A 17690-nucleotide genomic window follows, 5' to 3' on the forward strand; every position below is an offset into this window, starting at 1 on the left:
GAGCAGATGTATTTAGCGGGCAAAGGCACCATGCTCTGGCATGTGGCTCATTTTGGGTGTGGTGGCGGTTGCATTGAGTGTGGTTGCTCTTGAAGGGGGCATCTCAACCATTAATTGGACTAAGCCTTTTCATTCTCCCCAGAGATGAGTCCGATCCAAACCGTCTGTGGTCGGGTGGTGAGATGGGGCTCCCCACCCGGGACGTGGGCGGGTGGTGAGCTTATGCTTTGGGCTGCCTGACTAAAAATAAAAGATCAAGGAGCCTCAACCAGACATGTTGGTCTGGTTAGACTCACACAGCAGAAAAAAAAACAGTTAAAAGGGTGTTGCATCTGCATTAGCCTGGTGACCTAATGTATCTAAATAAATTAGGTTACTTTCAAATAGAGTACATACATAAAGTACATATTAAATGAACAACAATTTGAAGTAAAATAACCAAATTTCTCTGACTTTTCATGATGATTATGATTGTGCAGTTATTGTATGTACTTTTTCAATTTTTAATAAAGTGACAAAACCTTTTTTGGACATATTTATGAAAAGCCCTTGGGTGGGCAGACCAAGGTTGACTGACATCTGAGAGCTGGCCTTCCTCTGAGAGGTGCTGTCAACCTCTGTGGTGTACTATTACGTCAGGCCTTGATTATGTACTAGCTAGGCTAACAAGCTTCTACTTGGAAAGCAGGGTAACTTGCTACTGTCAGTACCAGACCTGGAATTTCATCATTTTGTGGCTAAGGCCAGATGGCCTTTGGTGTTGTCAGCTTTTTAAGGACACAAAAGTCAAATGCCAGGACAGCCAGGCTATCAAATAACACAATGATTTTAAGCCCACAGTAATCTCACTTATCCTTATTGTCTTCTGTTTTACAGCTTTAGCTTCAAAACCTTGACTAACAGTTGAACTAGTATTTAGAATCTTTAAGGGGAGGATTTGTGCCCCTCGGGATGTCCTGGTACTTCTGATGGCCAGCCAGACAATGTTTTTTCTCAAAGTTCAGTCAACCTTTTCTTCTCAGAAGTTCACTCAGTCACAGCTTCGCAGCACTGGCATATCATGGTTGAGTTTGATGGCGAGGGCAGTCATAAGGAGAAAGATACATGATCGTTGAGTCTCATTAAGTGGTAATCAAAAAACAACATAAATGGGAAACAAACAAAGTGGGTCACAGTGAGCATAACACAACTTAGAGCCAGCATAGAGACATAGAGCCAGTTAGCAAGCACAGATTAATTTATTTGGGAAAACAATTTATTTGTGCCAGTTGCATGTAATTGGTACAGTAAATTATTAATACCATATGCAAATGTTTGTATATATAAATGTGTGTGTGTAATATAATATATGTTCATTTTTATACATCTAATGCCAAACACCACAGAATACTACAGTAGACTACTACACATTAATAGAAAAATCTGTTTTTGTACAAACAATCATAATAATCATCAACTAAATCAGCTAACTAATGTTCAGCACCAAAGTTTACTTGTCTAAAATCGGTAAAGCTTAAATATGATGCAATGTGATACAAATGTGATGATTGAAATACAGATGCATAAGTAAAGAATGTGTGAAATGCCCATTTGTACGTTTCCTGCTATGTGCCGTGTCTATAAAATGGTTGGGTCACCCAAATTACAATGAAATTCAAGTAAAAATTATAGATTTTTTTTAAAGGGACATCTTTCCCATTAATTGTATTGGGGTGGAGGCAGAGATGGATATCTTAAAACCTTAAAACATAAAATGAACTCTATCTACATGGCGAGATTCCACTTGAGGTATTAAGATATGACAATTTGGTGTTTAATTGGGATCTTATTTTTCACAGATCCCGAGCTGTTCAGCAAAACAGCCATCATCGTTCCATTCTCCCCCTCCTTCCTTCTGCACGATTTCTCCACAGTCTTGGTTCCTGTTGAAGCTGTTGGGCTGTCCGGGCTGCCAGTACCTGATGTACAAGATAGACACAGAAACAATTAACTCCTCTCTCAGATGTTTTTTTTTACGGCACCCAGTTTTTCTTCAACTATTCTGACCTGCTGTTTCTGATCCGAACTCATTTGCATAGTATTAATATGTAGAGGCTTCATGTGACCATGGACATTTTTGAACCACATCCATCACCACCCCTGAGTGCTTTGAAACACATTCACACAAGATAATGGATTTCATTGAAATCAGTGTCTCTGTGGATGCAGTTGTGTAAGATCTTTGAGCTGAATGTGCTGTTCTTTGTGGCAAACACCTTCCTCCACATTTTTACTACTGCATTGTTTCATGAAGGATCAAAACCAACAGGCAGAAATTCATTTCAGTTCACAAAGGATTATAATCAGGTGGCCTCCATCTTTAACAAAATAGAGGGTTAAAATCACCACAGATTCTTGATAATAATTCATTACAGGTTATTCAGAAATACAAATACAATTTGTGCAAGAAATTGGTTGTTAGTAAATCTTACACACTGGAACTTTAAGGGAACACTTACGCTATGGTGACTGGAGTCCCATCCAACCACACCCAAGTCCCCTCTTCAAGGCTGTCACTCAGACCAATCCAGGCATTGTAGCCTGATTTCAATAAGCCGTTGACAAATACCTGTTAGTGGAATAATTAAAACATAAATATCCAAATTTCCTTTAGAAACTGTTGTATGATATATCTAGCTAATTATAACATTTGGCTAATGATAGGGGATATATATGGATAGTATAGTAGTAGTAAAGCAATGTGCAGTAGTGTAAGTTATAGATATTTCTGTCTGTTTATTGTGTTGTTGTTGTTTTTTGTTTTTTTTGCCTTTTCTACATTTTTCTAATTCTGTAGTGTATGCTACACTTTCCTCTGCTGCTGTAACAAGTAAATTTCCCTGTGGTGGGATGAATAAAGTATATCTAATCTAATCTAATCTAATCTAATTATAGTGTTTAGAGGTAAATTTGTATGCAGCAGCATTTCCAAAATGTTTTTTACTAAAAGCCTCATTTTGTTAGAAGTCTGTTGACTCTCACGCCATCAGAGGGGGAGCATGGGTTAAAGTCACAGAAGCCCCGGTAAGACAAGGAATGTCTGAATAAATCTAGCATGATGAATTTTACACCCAAAGTCATTAATATACCACCTCTGTCAGTCAACAAATCACACACTGATACTCTAAATCCCTGGAGCAACAAAGTCAGTCTCCCCATTCGCTGGTCAAGACCTTGACCATTACTCCCAAATCACAGTGACCATGAATTCATGACCTGCTTCCATTGTCGCTCATCAAGGACATGTAGTCTCCCTTCCCAGTCCCACTACTGTATGTAAAACTATCCACCACTTTATCGAAATGCAGGGATTCTGACCAGATAGTTGGTTAGCTTGAAATATTAAACATTTTTCCACTTATTACTTTTGCAATATGTTCAGTTTAGAGGACAAAACAGTACCTCATGTTGATGTCCTCGTAATCTATAACTCAGTCATCTTTGTTTTTTAAACTCATGCATGAATCTCAAAGCAACGTCTATAGTTGCTTCAATTTAACCACTGAATCACTGATCATGCATCTAAGATGTTCTATTTCTTTTCTTTCTCACCTGCTCTTCCCTGCTGTCTATGATGGCCAGATCTGCTCCCTTGGCGATGCAATCTTGTCTGCTTAATGTCCAATTTTTCTCCAGAGTTGTAACCAAGTAACAGCTGATGTCGAACTTTCGCCAGCCTGTCTGACAGACCATGTCTGCACAGTGAAATCATAAATGAGGACAAAATATCATAAAAATGCACACAAAAAAAACCCAAAACAACAACAACAACAAAGAACTGTTTTTTTACTGAATTAATTCAATTAAACCTTAATGAGAAACATCTTACTTCTTCTTACTTTGTCGATCTTCTTCTGTAACTGTTCTTGACTTGTAGCCAGACTGCTGTAATTGGTCTGTAACTGCTCTTTTTCGCTCTTGACAATCTTATAACTGTTTTGAAATTTTTCTTTGTCTTTCCATAACAATTTGTAGCTGGTCTGAAGGAGATTACAACTTATATTCAGTGTGTTGTAGCTTCTTTGCAACTGGTCACTATCTCTCTTCAGTGAAGAGTAATTCCCCTGTACCTGGTTGAAAGTAGTCTGTAACTTAACATTACTTCTTTGCAGGTTATTGTAATTGGTCTGTAGCTGGTTGTTTCTTGCTGTCAGGTCATTGTGATTAGTCTGTAACGTCTCAAGACTCCTCTGCATGTTGTTAAAGCTTGTCTGCATCTGATTGTGCTCTTCTTTTAAGTTGTTGTAACTTGCTTGTAACTGGTCCGTCTCATTTTTCAGATTGTTGAAACTGACGTAGAACTTGTCTTTTTCAGTAGTCAAACTCTGCTGAAACTGGTCTTTTTCTTTAGTCAAGTTACTCAGTCTGACCTCTAACTGTTTTTTCTCTGCAGTTAAAGCATCATAAGATCTCTGCAGTCGGTTTTCTTGTGTGTTGTTGAGTTTTTCCAGAGTGTAACTGGCCTGTGCTGGGTCTACCGATGCGGGACGGCTGATTATCTCATCTGTGAAAAAATAAAAAATAAATTAAAAACAAATATTTACTAATATTATTGAACTTTGTAAGTTTGAAAGATAACTAACTAACTAACTGACTAACTTTTTATACTCTGTACCACCTGAGAAAACATTGAGCTCTCTGAGTACCACCATGATGACCAACATTAGAATATAGCAGCATAGGCTTTCCCTTTTAGCTTTCACCACACAGGAGAGATGTTTATTCATTATGATGGTTATTTATTGTTACCTTAACACCGAATCAGACATTTACAACTCTGTCTAACAATTCTCACACAGTCCTCCTCTTCACAACAAACACAAACTTCAAGTGTTTTTTTCTTTTCTAAGCAGAAGATATCTCAGCACAGAAAATGAAAAAAACAACAACTTTTTAAATATTTCAAGTCAAGTTTGGCAAATCTGCAACATCAGTCGTCTCATCTAGCTGAGGGGAATAAAATCGACTACTTCTAATGTGTGCAATTAGTGTCTTCAGAACGTCGTCGGGCATGGACTGTACTTTCCGAGAGACCGTATCATTCGAAAGTGGCACCAAGTCTCACTTTTTGGCAGCCTTCTCCCCACACATGGTGTGTGTTATTTCTTTGGCTAGCGGCAGACACAGCTGCGCACCGATTGTGTGTGGCTTACCAGCTTTTGCGATGCGCAGGCTAGCACGGTATGAAGCCTCCTGTGCTTGTTGGCTGTGGGTGCAATACAGGAGTGAATCGTGGACTTCATGCTTTCTTAGAAAAAAATCCACTGGCTTATCTTTCAGAGTGTTTGGTATAGAGGTGCCGTTTGAGATATGCTGGTTTCATGAAGTCATTACTGAGGACTTTGCCACACACCACACATTGCGGCCTAGGCTTTTCCTCGGTCCCGCTCCAAAAGAATCCAAGTTTGATATAATTTGAGTCATATTTTCGAACTGCTTTGCGCCGATGTGTGCTTGCAGAAGCCGTGGGCACTTCACTGGCAGCGCTGCCTCTTGCATACATACTACATTTATTTACCCCCTTACATTTACGTTACATTTCCCCTGCTCGTTCCATGTTCAACTTTTTCCCGCGTTGAAAAAGTTGATCTACAAAGCTGATCTACAACATAATTTGCACCTGGTTTCTCAAACATTAAGATGACAGTTACGGTATTTATATTTTTAATGACAACAAATAAAATTACTTACAGTAGATAATCTGTCCAATGTTACCAGCCAACAGGACAACACACAGTAATCCAAGACACACACTCTTACGTCTACATCTTGAGGGCTGCTTTCTTCTCTGAAAATCCACTAACAAAAACAAACAGAACATTTAGACATCTACTCTGTAAGAGACAATGTGCATGTGTTTCTTTATAAACCCCAAATGTCATTTATATAAAATAGGATTATTTCTTAAAAATTTGATTAACAGGTTCCAACAGGTGTTTATCAATTGTACCCAATATTTACGGTTGTTACTGTACCTTTGCTAATGAGTCTTTCCATTGTGAGGTTCGTATTTATGTATGTGTCATCTTCAATTTCCATTAAATCCATTCTGGTAATGATTTCACTCTTTTCCTGTTTAGAGGAGAATAAAGCCAGAAATACATTATTAGGTTCTTGCGACCTGTGGTTACTTTTTACACTCTTTTAAAATCTATACTCGGTCAGTGACATTAAGAAGCCTTTAATTAGTTCGTTAAAATGTATTATCTTATTTGTTCTTTTCCTTTGGAGCGTGCACAAAGTAAATTTTACAGGACAAATAATCTATATAAACACTTTAAATAAAACTGTAGTAAAAGAGAATTAGAGTTGAATCTGCAGAACGTTAATTTGCGGTATAATATTCAGCAATCTAAGATACAAATAGTCTCTGATATGCACCTACCTTCGATCTGAGAAGTTAACAAGAATCAGAATCAGTGTAACTGCTCTCCGATTCAGTTGCTGCCACTGATTTATAACAAACACAGCAGAAATGAATGTTTAAGTGCAGCAATAGTTATTGTGCACAAAAGAGGATGCTCATTTTGCACATCAACAAATATTTGACTTCACATTATAGGTCATTTTCGGGCAAAATTATTACAAGAAACAACTTTCATCCTTGGTGGTTTCTGTTCTCTTTTCCCACAGATTAACTTTCCACTAAAGTCAAACAAATGACAGTTATATCTGGCCGAGGTACAAGGCAAGCCATATAGCAAATTTCAAAAATGCAAACTCAGTAATGTACAGTAGATCACTTCATAAGCACATTTACTAAAAAAAAGTCAGGATGAAATCTGTCTTGACTGATCCACTGACCAAATAACCGTTAGATTAGGATTTATGCAGATTTGTTGTTCTCATTCAACTGGGAATGATCGAAGCTTGTCATTGTTATACTTCAGAGTAGGTACTCTCCCAGTGAAAACCTTGAGTGACATGTGTAAGTAAACTAGTTGAACACATGAGCAGCACCAGCAACTGCCATTTAAAAAAAAAACATGTAAATCATTAAGAAAAGGAACAACAGATGGACAAATGGACCAACAGTGAAGTCCAGGCTTTATTAAGTATATATATATATATATATAACGCAAAGAAGTGACATTGCTTTACTAGTCACAGGCCAGGTTATCTTAGAAATTCATTGGTGGTTCGGGAACAGATATTCGGCCCTTGTTACCCCCTGTACACTGTACGGAAAAAGAAGCCCGATGAAACGGGAAATCGGGCTGTGCGTCGCCAGGTTGTGCATCTCAAAAATCGGGTCAAAAACGGGCTAAAATCATACAGTGTATGCCCGGCTTTACTCCGCTTCATGGGAAGACGCCACATTGGGCAGTCCTCAGGCTGTACCCAGAACAGTTTGGTGTAAAAACATCCCATCTTATATCAACATGCTGATGTGCACTGGGCCAATTTAAAATGAGGATAAGTGATTACAGAAAATGGATGGATGATGGAGACAGCAGACATACATTGTGAAAGAAGTGGCTATAAAACACTGGATACAGTTTTTTCATAAAGTAATGGACAAACTCAAATTTTCTGACTGGAAAAGTCTTTAATCGTTTGTTTTCATCATCAAAAATCTTCATCATCATCTTTGAACCATGCAATGAACATTTATTTTAAATTCTCACTGGTTATTTAAAACAAGCCTTTTGCAAATTAACTGCCATCTGATTTCAGGTCTGCAACTACAAAGTTTAAAAGTATGTTGGAAATTAGAAGCAGAGCCACAGCAATTTCTCAAACATTATACAATCAAGTTTACAGAATCACATGCAGTACTTTTTTTTTTTTTTTAACCTGATTTCTTATTGGAATAATATTTAAATTGAATCACATTTTGTAGAGGATAAAGAAAAGAAAACACTTTATTCAACATTTATAAGCATTATATACACACTTGGTCATTAAAACAGTAAAATGAAGCGGTAAGCTTTGATTGTTTTGTTACATATATTTTAAGTTTCTTTAAGCTAAACAAAAGCTTAAACAGTTGTAACTCATTTAAGAGTAAGATTATCGTCTAGCCTGCTCTATATGAAAGGTGTTACAAAATAACTTTTGTAATGATCTGGCACTCTGGTGAGGTCAAAACTCCAGTACTCTTGTAGTATAGAACAAATAAGTAAAAATGTTGGCTGCATAACTTTGAGAGTCTTTTTATAGTTTTTACATAAAATTCACAAACCCCCACAACAACCACCAGAGTAGACCCATTGTTCCTGGAATTTGGAATCTAAGAAAAAGAATGAAAAGTTGTAGTCTACAAACAAATGCGTAATTTTGTCGACTACAACTATCACCGTAATAAAACGGTGAGGGATGAACACAAGACAGAACAGGAGCAGGGTAGAAAAACCCAAACTAGCATCATGTTGTAAGTGAGGTGTAAATCATTGTGAGCTTATAGCTCACAGATATAGATCTGTTTATTATCACAGCCTAAATCGTTCCATTCTCCCATTCCAGATGATTTCTGCATGAAAGTTGCACAGTCCTGCTCCCCATATACGCTGTTTGGCTGCCCAGGCTCCCAGTACCTGATGTACAAGATAACAGATTATTGACAGTATACAATTAGTGGACAGAGCCTCCAGGTCTGTGAACTGAAGCGAACATGGACCTGCATTCTTTCTAGTGGGCAGCAGGGGGCAACTTCATTGACTGCAAAGATGTCTGATTGTACTGTATAATCTTATACCTCTATGACCCCACTCCCCCCATACATTTATTAACTTTGTGAACAGTTTCCTAATGAAGTAGTACTAAATACTAAATATCTAGTTTCAAGTCTAATTCCACACAGCATGATGTTCATTTTGTGAATACTGGTCCCATTTAGAGGAAAATAGATGATAAAGTAGGATTTGCTTTAGGGTGGGGCTACCATATGATTGGCAAGTCATTCTCAGTGAGTCTGTCCAGCAAAACTCACGAAACTCAGATCAAACTGTCAAACTCAGCAGTGCTGATCAAATATGAATCAAGCTTCTGCTACTCATATTATTTCTCCCATCAAAGTTTCTGTATACAGGAACAGTTCATCACCCACTAGCTCCACACCCACAACAAAATGGCAACAGCCAGCCACAATGCCAGACTCTGGGCTTCAAACTGTTGATGTCATGTTGGGTTTACATTTATAAAAGAAACATAAATGCTATTTACATCACCACAATTAGCCATGAATTGATGTAGAAAAGCTCTTAAACATTGGTTAACAGGCTTTGGCAGAAATTAATTTTAGTTCACAAAAGATTATTGTGACCTCTGCCTTTTACAAGTTAAGAATCGCCACTCATTCTTGTAGATATGAATAAGTTAATACTGTGTAATGTTAGGTTCATTTGCTGTTTTACAAGTTATTGACATGTTTAAAAAATGCAGCAAAATGATGCAAACAGTGAAGGAAAATGAATGTTACAGAACTGCAGAGTTCCTTCATACAGAAAATGGATAGATGATTAATAATTAAGTAACATGTTTAATTATGCTTTCTTCTAATATCATGATCCCAAGAGATTTACTCTGGCAGTTAACACTTACGTCGTGGTGACTGGGTCCCCATTCACCCATGTCCAGTCTCCCTCTATGATCCTGTCAGAAAGACCAATCCAGGCATGTTCTCCTTTCTTCAGTAAGCTGTTGATAAATTCCTGTTTGTGTAGCAAATAGAGAAATAAAACAATATTAAAACATATTTTTTTCAGTCAAACTGTTTTTCATAGTAGGATGGCTTTGAACAAAGTTGAATTGGTTCCGTCACTCATGCTACCTATTTTTCCTCTGTTGGTTTCAAAATCATGACACAAACACACTTAATGGTAATTTGGACATGCTAACCTCTGACAAGAAACCCAACCAACATAAATCTGTCAAATCATCAAGTAATACAGGTGCAATCACTGGAAAGTTATAAAGAATGATTAGGTGATATGTGATTTACTTTCCTGGACAGTAAAGTAAACGGCTGTAAACTATAGTTGCTGTTAGCTAATGCTAGCTCAGTTTGTTAGCCGAGCTGCCCGGACTGTGAGCTCAGAACACTGGGGAGGTGTCCATGTTTGTACCACAGGTGTTTTGGAGCACTGGGAAAAGGAGGTTTTAAGGCCCAGGATGTAAGGAATGCTGATGGGAAGCAGAGCCGATGTCCTGCCAGAACCAGAGTTAGGCAAGCAGGCAATGTAAAGGGGCTTAGGAGGCTTCATGGGCATAATGGCAGAGGTGAAGAGACTGTCGAGGTTGTTGATGGAGGAAGTTAAGAAGAGAAAGGGAGGGAATGGGTTCGTTTTTGATAATGTAATCATAAGAAGCACCTGCATACAACTGTCCACACAGTCATATTGCACTCTGAAAATACCAATTGTCATGTATGTAATGTAATGTCACTTTAAATTCCAAAGCTGTGACAATATTGCTAATAAATTATCAAACCAAAAGAGGATACAAAAGGATGACATCACAAAAATTGCAAAGACACCTCACGCCTTTATTGTCTACCAGGTCATTCTTTCTCTTGTCTTTTCTCTCTTACCTGTTTACCCCTGCTGTCTATGACGACCAGATCTCCTCCCTTGGCGACGCAGTCTCGTCTGCTGCATAGCCAGCATTTCTTCACAGTTGAAACAAAGTAACAGCTGAGGTCGAACTTCTGCCAGCCTGTCTGACAGACCATTCCTGTAAAATGAAAAAAAATAGAGAGACAAAATATCACAAAAGGCTAAGAATACCAAACTACTGGTCATAACTATATGCTACATTGATTTAATGGGGAACATCTTACTTCTTCTTGCTTTGTCGATCTTCTTCTGTAACTGCTCTTCACTTGTAGCCAGACTGCTGTAATTGGTCTGTAACTGCTCTTTTTCCGTTTTTACAATGTCATAACTGTTTTGCAATCGCTCTTTGTCTTTCTGTAACAAGTTGTAGCCAATCTGAAGGAGATTTCTTCTTATATTCAGTGTGTTGTAACTTGCTTGTAACTGGTCCTTGTCCCTCTTCAGTGAAGAGTAATTCCCCTGTACCTGGTCGAAAGTAGTCTGTAACTTAACATTACTTCTTTGCAGGTTATTGTAATTGGTCTGTAGCTGGTTGTTTCTTGCTGTCAGGTCATTGTGATTAGTCCGTAACGCCTCAAGATCCCTCTCCACGTTATTAAAGTTTGTCTGCATCTGATCGTTTTCTTTAGTCATGGTGTTCAGTCTGACCTCTAGCTGTTTTTTCTCTGCAGTTAAAGCATCATAAGATTTCTGCAGTCGGTCTTCTTCTGTGTTGTTGAGTTTTTCCGGAATGTAACTGGACGTGAGGCGGTCGATGATCTCATCTGTAAAAAATAAATGAATAAAAATATATTTAAAAAAAAAAGATTCATATTTTTATTGGCAACAAATAAAATGACATGACTTACAGTAGAAAATCTGTCCAATGTTACCAGCCAACAGGATAGCACACAGTAATCCAAGACACACACTCGTACATCTACATCTAGAGGGCTGCTTTCTTCTCTGAAAATCCACTAAATCAAGAAACAAAACGTTTAGACATTAAATCTATAAGAGACAATGTGCTTGTTCTTCTTTAGAAACCACAACTGGCATTTATATAAAATAGGATAACTTCTTTAAAATTTAAGTTCACAGGTTCTTTATTTGTTGTACCTAATATTAGTAACATTCTGTTTGTGTTTTCAGGATGATACTGTACCTTTGCTAATGTGGTCATCCATCCTTAAGTTCTTATTTATATAGGCGTCGTCGATTTCTAATGAATCCATCCTGATAATGATTTCACAGTTTTTCCTGTTTAGAGGAGACATTTATAGATTTTTGTAAAGCCACAAATACAATATTCGGTTCTTACGACATGTAGTTGTATTGTTCTTGCATTTTTGAGCCAGTCCAGCATGATTTGGCATTTACATTAAGATCCTGCTCAATTAATACAAACTGTGTCAGTGACATAAAGAACCCTTTAAATTATTTGCAAGCACTGAGCCAAAGTCTATAATCTTATTTGTGCTTTTCCTTTGGAGTTTGCAACTAGTTAAGCTTTAGTGAGATCCTTTTTTTACAGGACTAATAATCTATATAGAAACATTAAACACATTGGTATAATATTCAACAATCTAAGTTAGAAATAGTCTCTAAATATGCACTTACCTTGGATCTGAGAAGTTAACAAGAAATCAAAATCAGTAAGAGTGCTTTCAGATTCACATGCTGCCACTGATTTATAACAAACACACCAGCATTATTTATTGTGCACAAAAGAGGATGCTCCTTCGGCACATGTCAGCAAATGTTTGACTTTACATTTCAGGTCAATTTCGTTCGTTTCATTTAAACAAAAGAAACTGGAATTTCACTGGTCATCGCAGTCAGGCTCCAGATTTATGCCTGGTTTCTGTTCTTTTTTTCCCAAGGATTAACTTCCCACTTAGGTCAAACAAATGAAAGTGTTATATAACCGGGGTACAAGGTAAGCAATATTGCAAATTTCAAAACTGCAAACTCAGTAGTGCACAATAGGCCATTTCACAAGCACATTTAAAAAAAAAAAAAAAGAAGAAATGAATGAAATGAAATCTCCTGTATTTGAATCTGATAGAAACTGGAATTTACTGGTCATCGCACAGTCAGGCTTCAGACTTTATGCCTGGTTTCTGTTCTCTTTTTCCACAGATTAACCCATTTAGGTCAAAAAAGTGAAAGTGCAATGTTGCTTACCTTGTACTCCAGTCATATAACAAATTTCAAAACTGCAAACTCAGTAGTGCACAATAGGCCACTTCACAGCCACATTTATAAAAAAAAAAGAGAAATGAATGAAATTAAATCTCCTGTGTTTGAATCTTATAGATAGACATTCTTTATTGTCTTCTTAAGACATTTTGCTACCAGTCTGTATATAGCATCACTCAAATACTTAGGTTCTTACACCACAACATAACTACGGGAAAACACATGAGATGCAGCACATTTATACACACATCCCATACCCATAGCACCTTAACAGGACAGTTACCTAAGCTTTTTTTTTTTTTTTTTATGCTGCAGAGAAAACAAAACTTTAGCCATAGTGTGCCTGTTTCCAGGCCAGGGATCTGTATCTGCAACTGGGGTCATGTGTCATGATGGGGTCATGATATGCTCTCTTCTCTGCGTGTAATCGCTTTGCTGTTCAGGTCTGAGAGGTTGGGGGTGGGGAGACTAATAATTTTGGAAGTGTTGTGTGTGATGATGTATGAGTTTGTCCTTCTTGGAGAGGGTTAACATGGTGAAGACACAGGGGGAACAACAGAGGTGTAAGGGTTGAATTATACTTTAGTAGAGCAGCAACAGAAAGTGAGTTTGTGGATGGCAGAGTCTTTGATTCGTGGATGTCAGGGTGACCATCCTTCACCTCAATATTTAGAGATACGTATCTTCACATCTACTGACCAGAAAGCCTTCAGATTACATTTGGTGCAGATATTAACCCCCCCCCCCTTGGAGCCATACCTCACAAGAACTGGGAATGATCATAGTACTTAGACTTATAAGACTTATAAGCATTATATACACACCTCAGAAGTGGTTAAAACATTATAATGCAACTATCTTAGATTGTTTTGTCGCATAGATTTTGAGTTTCTTAAAACCCCTTAATTAAATACCTGAAATTGGTAGAATTTGTTGGGTCTCTGTAAATAATATAATAAAAAGTACAGTCCTGTTCTATGTGGACAGTGTTATGAGATAACTTATTCTATGTTATTTATGTTATGTTATTTAGCAGTCAATAAAATTGAAATGCATAAACAGTTAAAACATTCTTGCTAACACTTTAACATATAGCTACATATAATTCCGCATTATTGATTCTGCGTCATTAATGGAAGCTTCACATCCATCTGGACGACACATTGTATTTTTTGTACTACCACTACGGGGTGCCAAACTCAGACTGTAGGAGGAAAACAGTAAGACAAAGCAACAAGGATATGTGTTATTATAACTATATCACTTCTGCTCTTTGTTACCAATTTATTGAGTGCCAATCCAGTAAAACATCCCTGCAATACATTGCACCTTTGTGAAAATATATTTTTTTGTTGACACTGTCGATGATTCACCTTCATGATTATTTTACATCATGGTCAATGATCAGCGATTGTCATTTGTATTGCAGGTATTAGGCCATAAACCAAAGTATTAGATAGTAAATGTTGTATTGGAAATAGAAGATCACAGAACTCATTAGAGTTTATCCTCTGTGGAGATGAACAAAGTATGTATATGCTTTGACTTTTGTTAGATTTGTTTTCACGACTGATCACACAGCCTCGTAATAATTTATTTATATTATGTAAGTATTATGTGTTGACTCTTTTATGTATAAGGAGTGTGATATCTGCTGTCTTGATCTGTCAAGCTCTAACATTTCTCCTGACAGCAGGATGAAGCTTAGGCAGTAACTGAGCCCAGCCACTCAGAGAGCAGATAAAAATTCAGCTGACAGAAAACACAAGTCTATTTTTGGTGGCTGGACTGAATTTCCTAATCACCTCCAGGACTCCTGAATGAATAATGAATAGTATCTTGTCAGAAACATAATATCACAAAACCAAACCCGGCTCAGCCTCTAAAACCAGTCGTGGAAAATGTCTCTAAATCAGATCACACTGAGAGCTGATGTTTTTTTTATTTTGAATGTAGCAGTTTGTGACCCCCCCAGTGACCATTATCATGCAGCCGTACACATCTCCCATCTAAGCTAGAGGAAGACTGTGAATGAGGAGGTTGAAGTTGCTGAGTGTCTGATGGAGATAAGGGGAAATGATTGTGGCTGCGAGATGTCATCCTTCAGCCTGTCACACCCTGCGCTGCACATATTAATTAGCCTCCATAACTCACGATCTGAAACAGCCACTCCAGGAAAAGAGGAGAGAACTTATCGACATCTCAGGATCCTGCTATCTCTACACAATAACAACACTTATTTTCAGACAGACAAACAGACTTGTGTATCTAAATGATTCATTACCATTAGTTTATTACTCATAATCGTCTTATAGTGAATGGTCCACAATGCAAATATGAGGCAGGAAACCAGAAAGACTAGATCACTTCTTTGAGGGTGTCTGTGATGAGGAGGTTGTTCAGGGAGGTGCAGGGCTGGTGGTGACAAAAATCCAAGAAGCAGAGAGGATGACAATGGTGGGCTGGATGGGCGAGTGTAAAAAAAAAAAAAACATAAGGTCAGGAACAGCGAGATTACAAAAGGCAGAGTTTAGCCGTGGCAGAGGTTACCACTTGGGAGACGGGAGGCTGAGTTGGTCTTTTATCCTGTGCCGGTTCACTGGATGATGGGACACATGTGTAGTAGTGATTAGAGGGAACAGTGGAGGCCATGCCCAGCCGCAAACACAAACAGACAGAGACAGACGTGACACAAACTCACCATCATAGTATATTATTATATAAGTTTCAGTGTGTAAGATTAAAACTATTCACAGAAAATGATAGAAATGAAATATAATATCAAAAAATACATCTTCCACAGTGTCGACCATGTTGCACCACCATGTAGCCTAGACCAGCCAAACATATCTTTTGCATTTTCCGCAAGATTCACAGCCACTATAGGTTCTCCTCCATGTTTGAAAGGGGAGGGTGAGGTGAGAGGTATTCAGCTGGTTGAAATTTCCAACACACTTGTCCTTTAGTAGTAACTGTATGTGATGTGGCTGTCTTCAAGTTTAATTTTAATTGAGCTATGAAAATTAAACATTTTACCCTTTTCTGGTGTTTTTAAATTAGTGACTTACACAAAGGAATAGTATATCAGTATACCTGCATGAATTCATTCATGGAAAAACATTTATTTAAAACTGTAATCAAGAGTTAATAATGCACACCTTGATGCAAAAACAAAACAGCCATCAATGCATGAGCCCAAGTATTTCCATCATCATGATTACTTTCTTAGGAACCGTATTCAAATGCTCAGTGTAGTAGTGTGTTGTTTGTTTAGGTTTCCAATTAGTTGTTACCTTGGCAACAGCTCTTTTGGGTTCATGCAGTGGTTTGTGGCTGTCTGAAGTCTACGAACAAAAATAACAAAATAAAACATCAAAAGAGTTAAGGTCACATACTGTACTTTCGATGAGGATGTCGAGTACTGTCGTCATTAAAGGAATACACTGAAAACAATGTTTTGCTATCAAATACTCATACCAGTACTAATGACAGGATGTTTTGTAGATTGGACAGTAATTTGTAATTAAAAAACTGTATTCAGGTCTCCTTTCAAATGTAGCTCAAATAAGATGGCATATTTTAAAAAAATGCCAATAAAACTTCCAAAAATGTGGAAAATATGATATATATGAAATATGGCAGCTATGTATGAATGTTAGGCTCCTCATTGCTCCACATATGTCTTTGGATATTTAAGTCACATGATACATGTGCGTCATAATTTATTCAAAAGTCCTTTGCATTTTTGTCACAAACTATGCAAAGTTTACCAATGATATGATGTGTTTTCACAATGCATAGGTCCATGCGTCTGTGCTGGTGATGGTGGACCAGAGCCAACTGATGGAAGATGAAACCTTTTAGTTGAGTGGATCATCCTGGGGGACAAAGAGGTGGTGATTGGGAGGAAATGGATGGTGCAATTGTACGTCTGAAAGACAGACTGACAGAAATGCAGTGATATTTAAAGAACAACCTCTGAGGACTGATCGGCTCTGTGAACATGGACAGAAAGATCATTGTGCAGATAGGTGGTGTCAAAAAAATGAATGAGGAGATTGACAGCATGAGAAAGGAGAAATAGCAGGACGTCCTAATAGAAAGAGAAGCGAGAAGGAAAAGATCTTGCTAACTCTCTCCAAAACTTCATCAAGTAGTGTCAGCTACAGCTGCTGTCCTCTGAGGAGACTATTTTTCTGAGCTTTACAACATCTGTGGCCCTACAACTGAAAATGGTTCCTTTCTAAAACTAGAGTCTTAGAGACTTTTGAATGGAAGGATGAAATAAATGGAAAATGGGATTAATTAAGTTTTAAGAGTGTGGCAGGCACAAAGGAAGACTGTTCCAAGTTTATCAAAGAAATTAAAATTAAACTATGCACATTCCTCTGTTGCTGCAAAAGACCATTTCAAGACAGTTGGATACATTTTGATTTGCTTTGCCTCTTTCATAATCCATGCACGCTCTACAATAAAATCTTAACTATATCCCAAACTTATGTTTCAGCTTTGACTTGCAGATTCTGTTACACAGATCTCATTTCAGAACACACCCAAGACCTTTTTGTATACATCACTAGATCATGACTTAAGAGTCAAAGAGCTCTGATACTGCCCTCCCCCATAAGGCACTGCCTGTCTTTTAGTTACAACCTTGAGATGAGAGCGTATGGGTCCCAGAGGAAGCACTGAAGGAGGGGTCGTTATCATTTTTGGCAGTCCTCCCATGTAAACCCAAAGGCCCTCCTCCATATTCATCAAGGGTGATTATGTGCTGACCTCCATCTGCTGTTAATGCTGAGCTGATGCATGTCCACCAGGCAGGTGCCGTGGAGGAGGGCAAGCAACTCTGACACTGCCGCCAATTAGGTGTCTTGAGGTGAGAAAGAGAGAGAGAGAGAGGGAGGGAGAGTG

General features: G+C 37.9%; 2 protein-coding genes across 2 annotated transcripts; both read right to left on the minus strand.

Annotated features, from left to right (window-relative positions):
* Positions 1-1233: 1233 nt before the first annotated feature.
* On the minus strand, positions 1234-6521 carry LOC104932154 (low affinity immunoglobulin epsilon Fc receptor). Its single transcript, XM_010747320.3, has 7 exons — positions 6425-6521; positions 6015-6111; positions 5731-5838; positions 3869-4543; positions 3592-3734; positions 2499-2608; positions 1234-1958 (listed from the first exon to the last, which is right to left on the minus strand). Exons 2-7 carry the CDS (start codon positions 6085-6087, stop codon positions 1826-1828), a joined length of 1242 nt encoding a protein of 413 aa, XP_010745622.3. The 5' UTR covers positions 6088-6111; positions 6425-6521; the 3' UTR covers positions 1234-1825.
* Positions 6522-7568: 1047 nt separating this feature from the next.
* Positions 7569-12310, minus strand: LOC104932156 (low affinity immunoglobulin epsilon Fc receptor). Its single transcript, XM_027290562.1, has 7 exons — positions 12195-12310; positions 11740-11834; positions 11444-11551; positions 10820-11359; positions 10571-10713; positions 9583-9692; positions 7569-8576 (listed from the first exon to the last, which is right to left on the minus strand). The coding sequence occupies exons 2-7, from the start codon at positions 11807-11809 to the stop codon at positions 8441-8443; spliced, it is 1107 nt and encodes a 368-aa protein (XP_027146363.1). The 5' UTR covers positions 11810-11834; positions 12195-12310; the 3' UTR covers positions 7569-8440.
* Between the last annotated feature and the right edge of the window lie 5380 nt (positions 12311-17690).

This window comes from Larimichthys crocea, chromosome I, assembly GCF_000972845.2.
Source record: "Larimichthys crocea isolate SSNF chromosome I, L_crocea_2.0, whole genome shotgun sequence".
NCBI classification, from domain to species: domain Eukaryota; kingdom Metazoa; phylum Chordata; class Actinopteri; family Sciaenidae; genus Larimichthys; species Larimichthys crocea.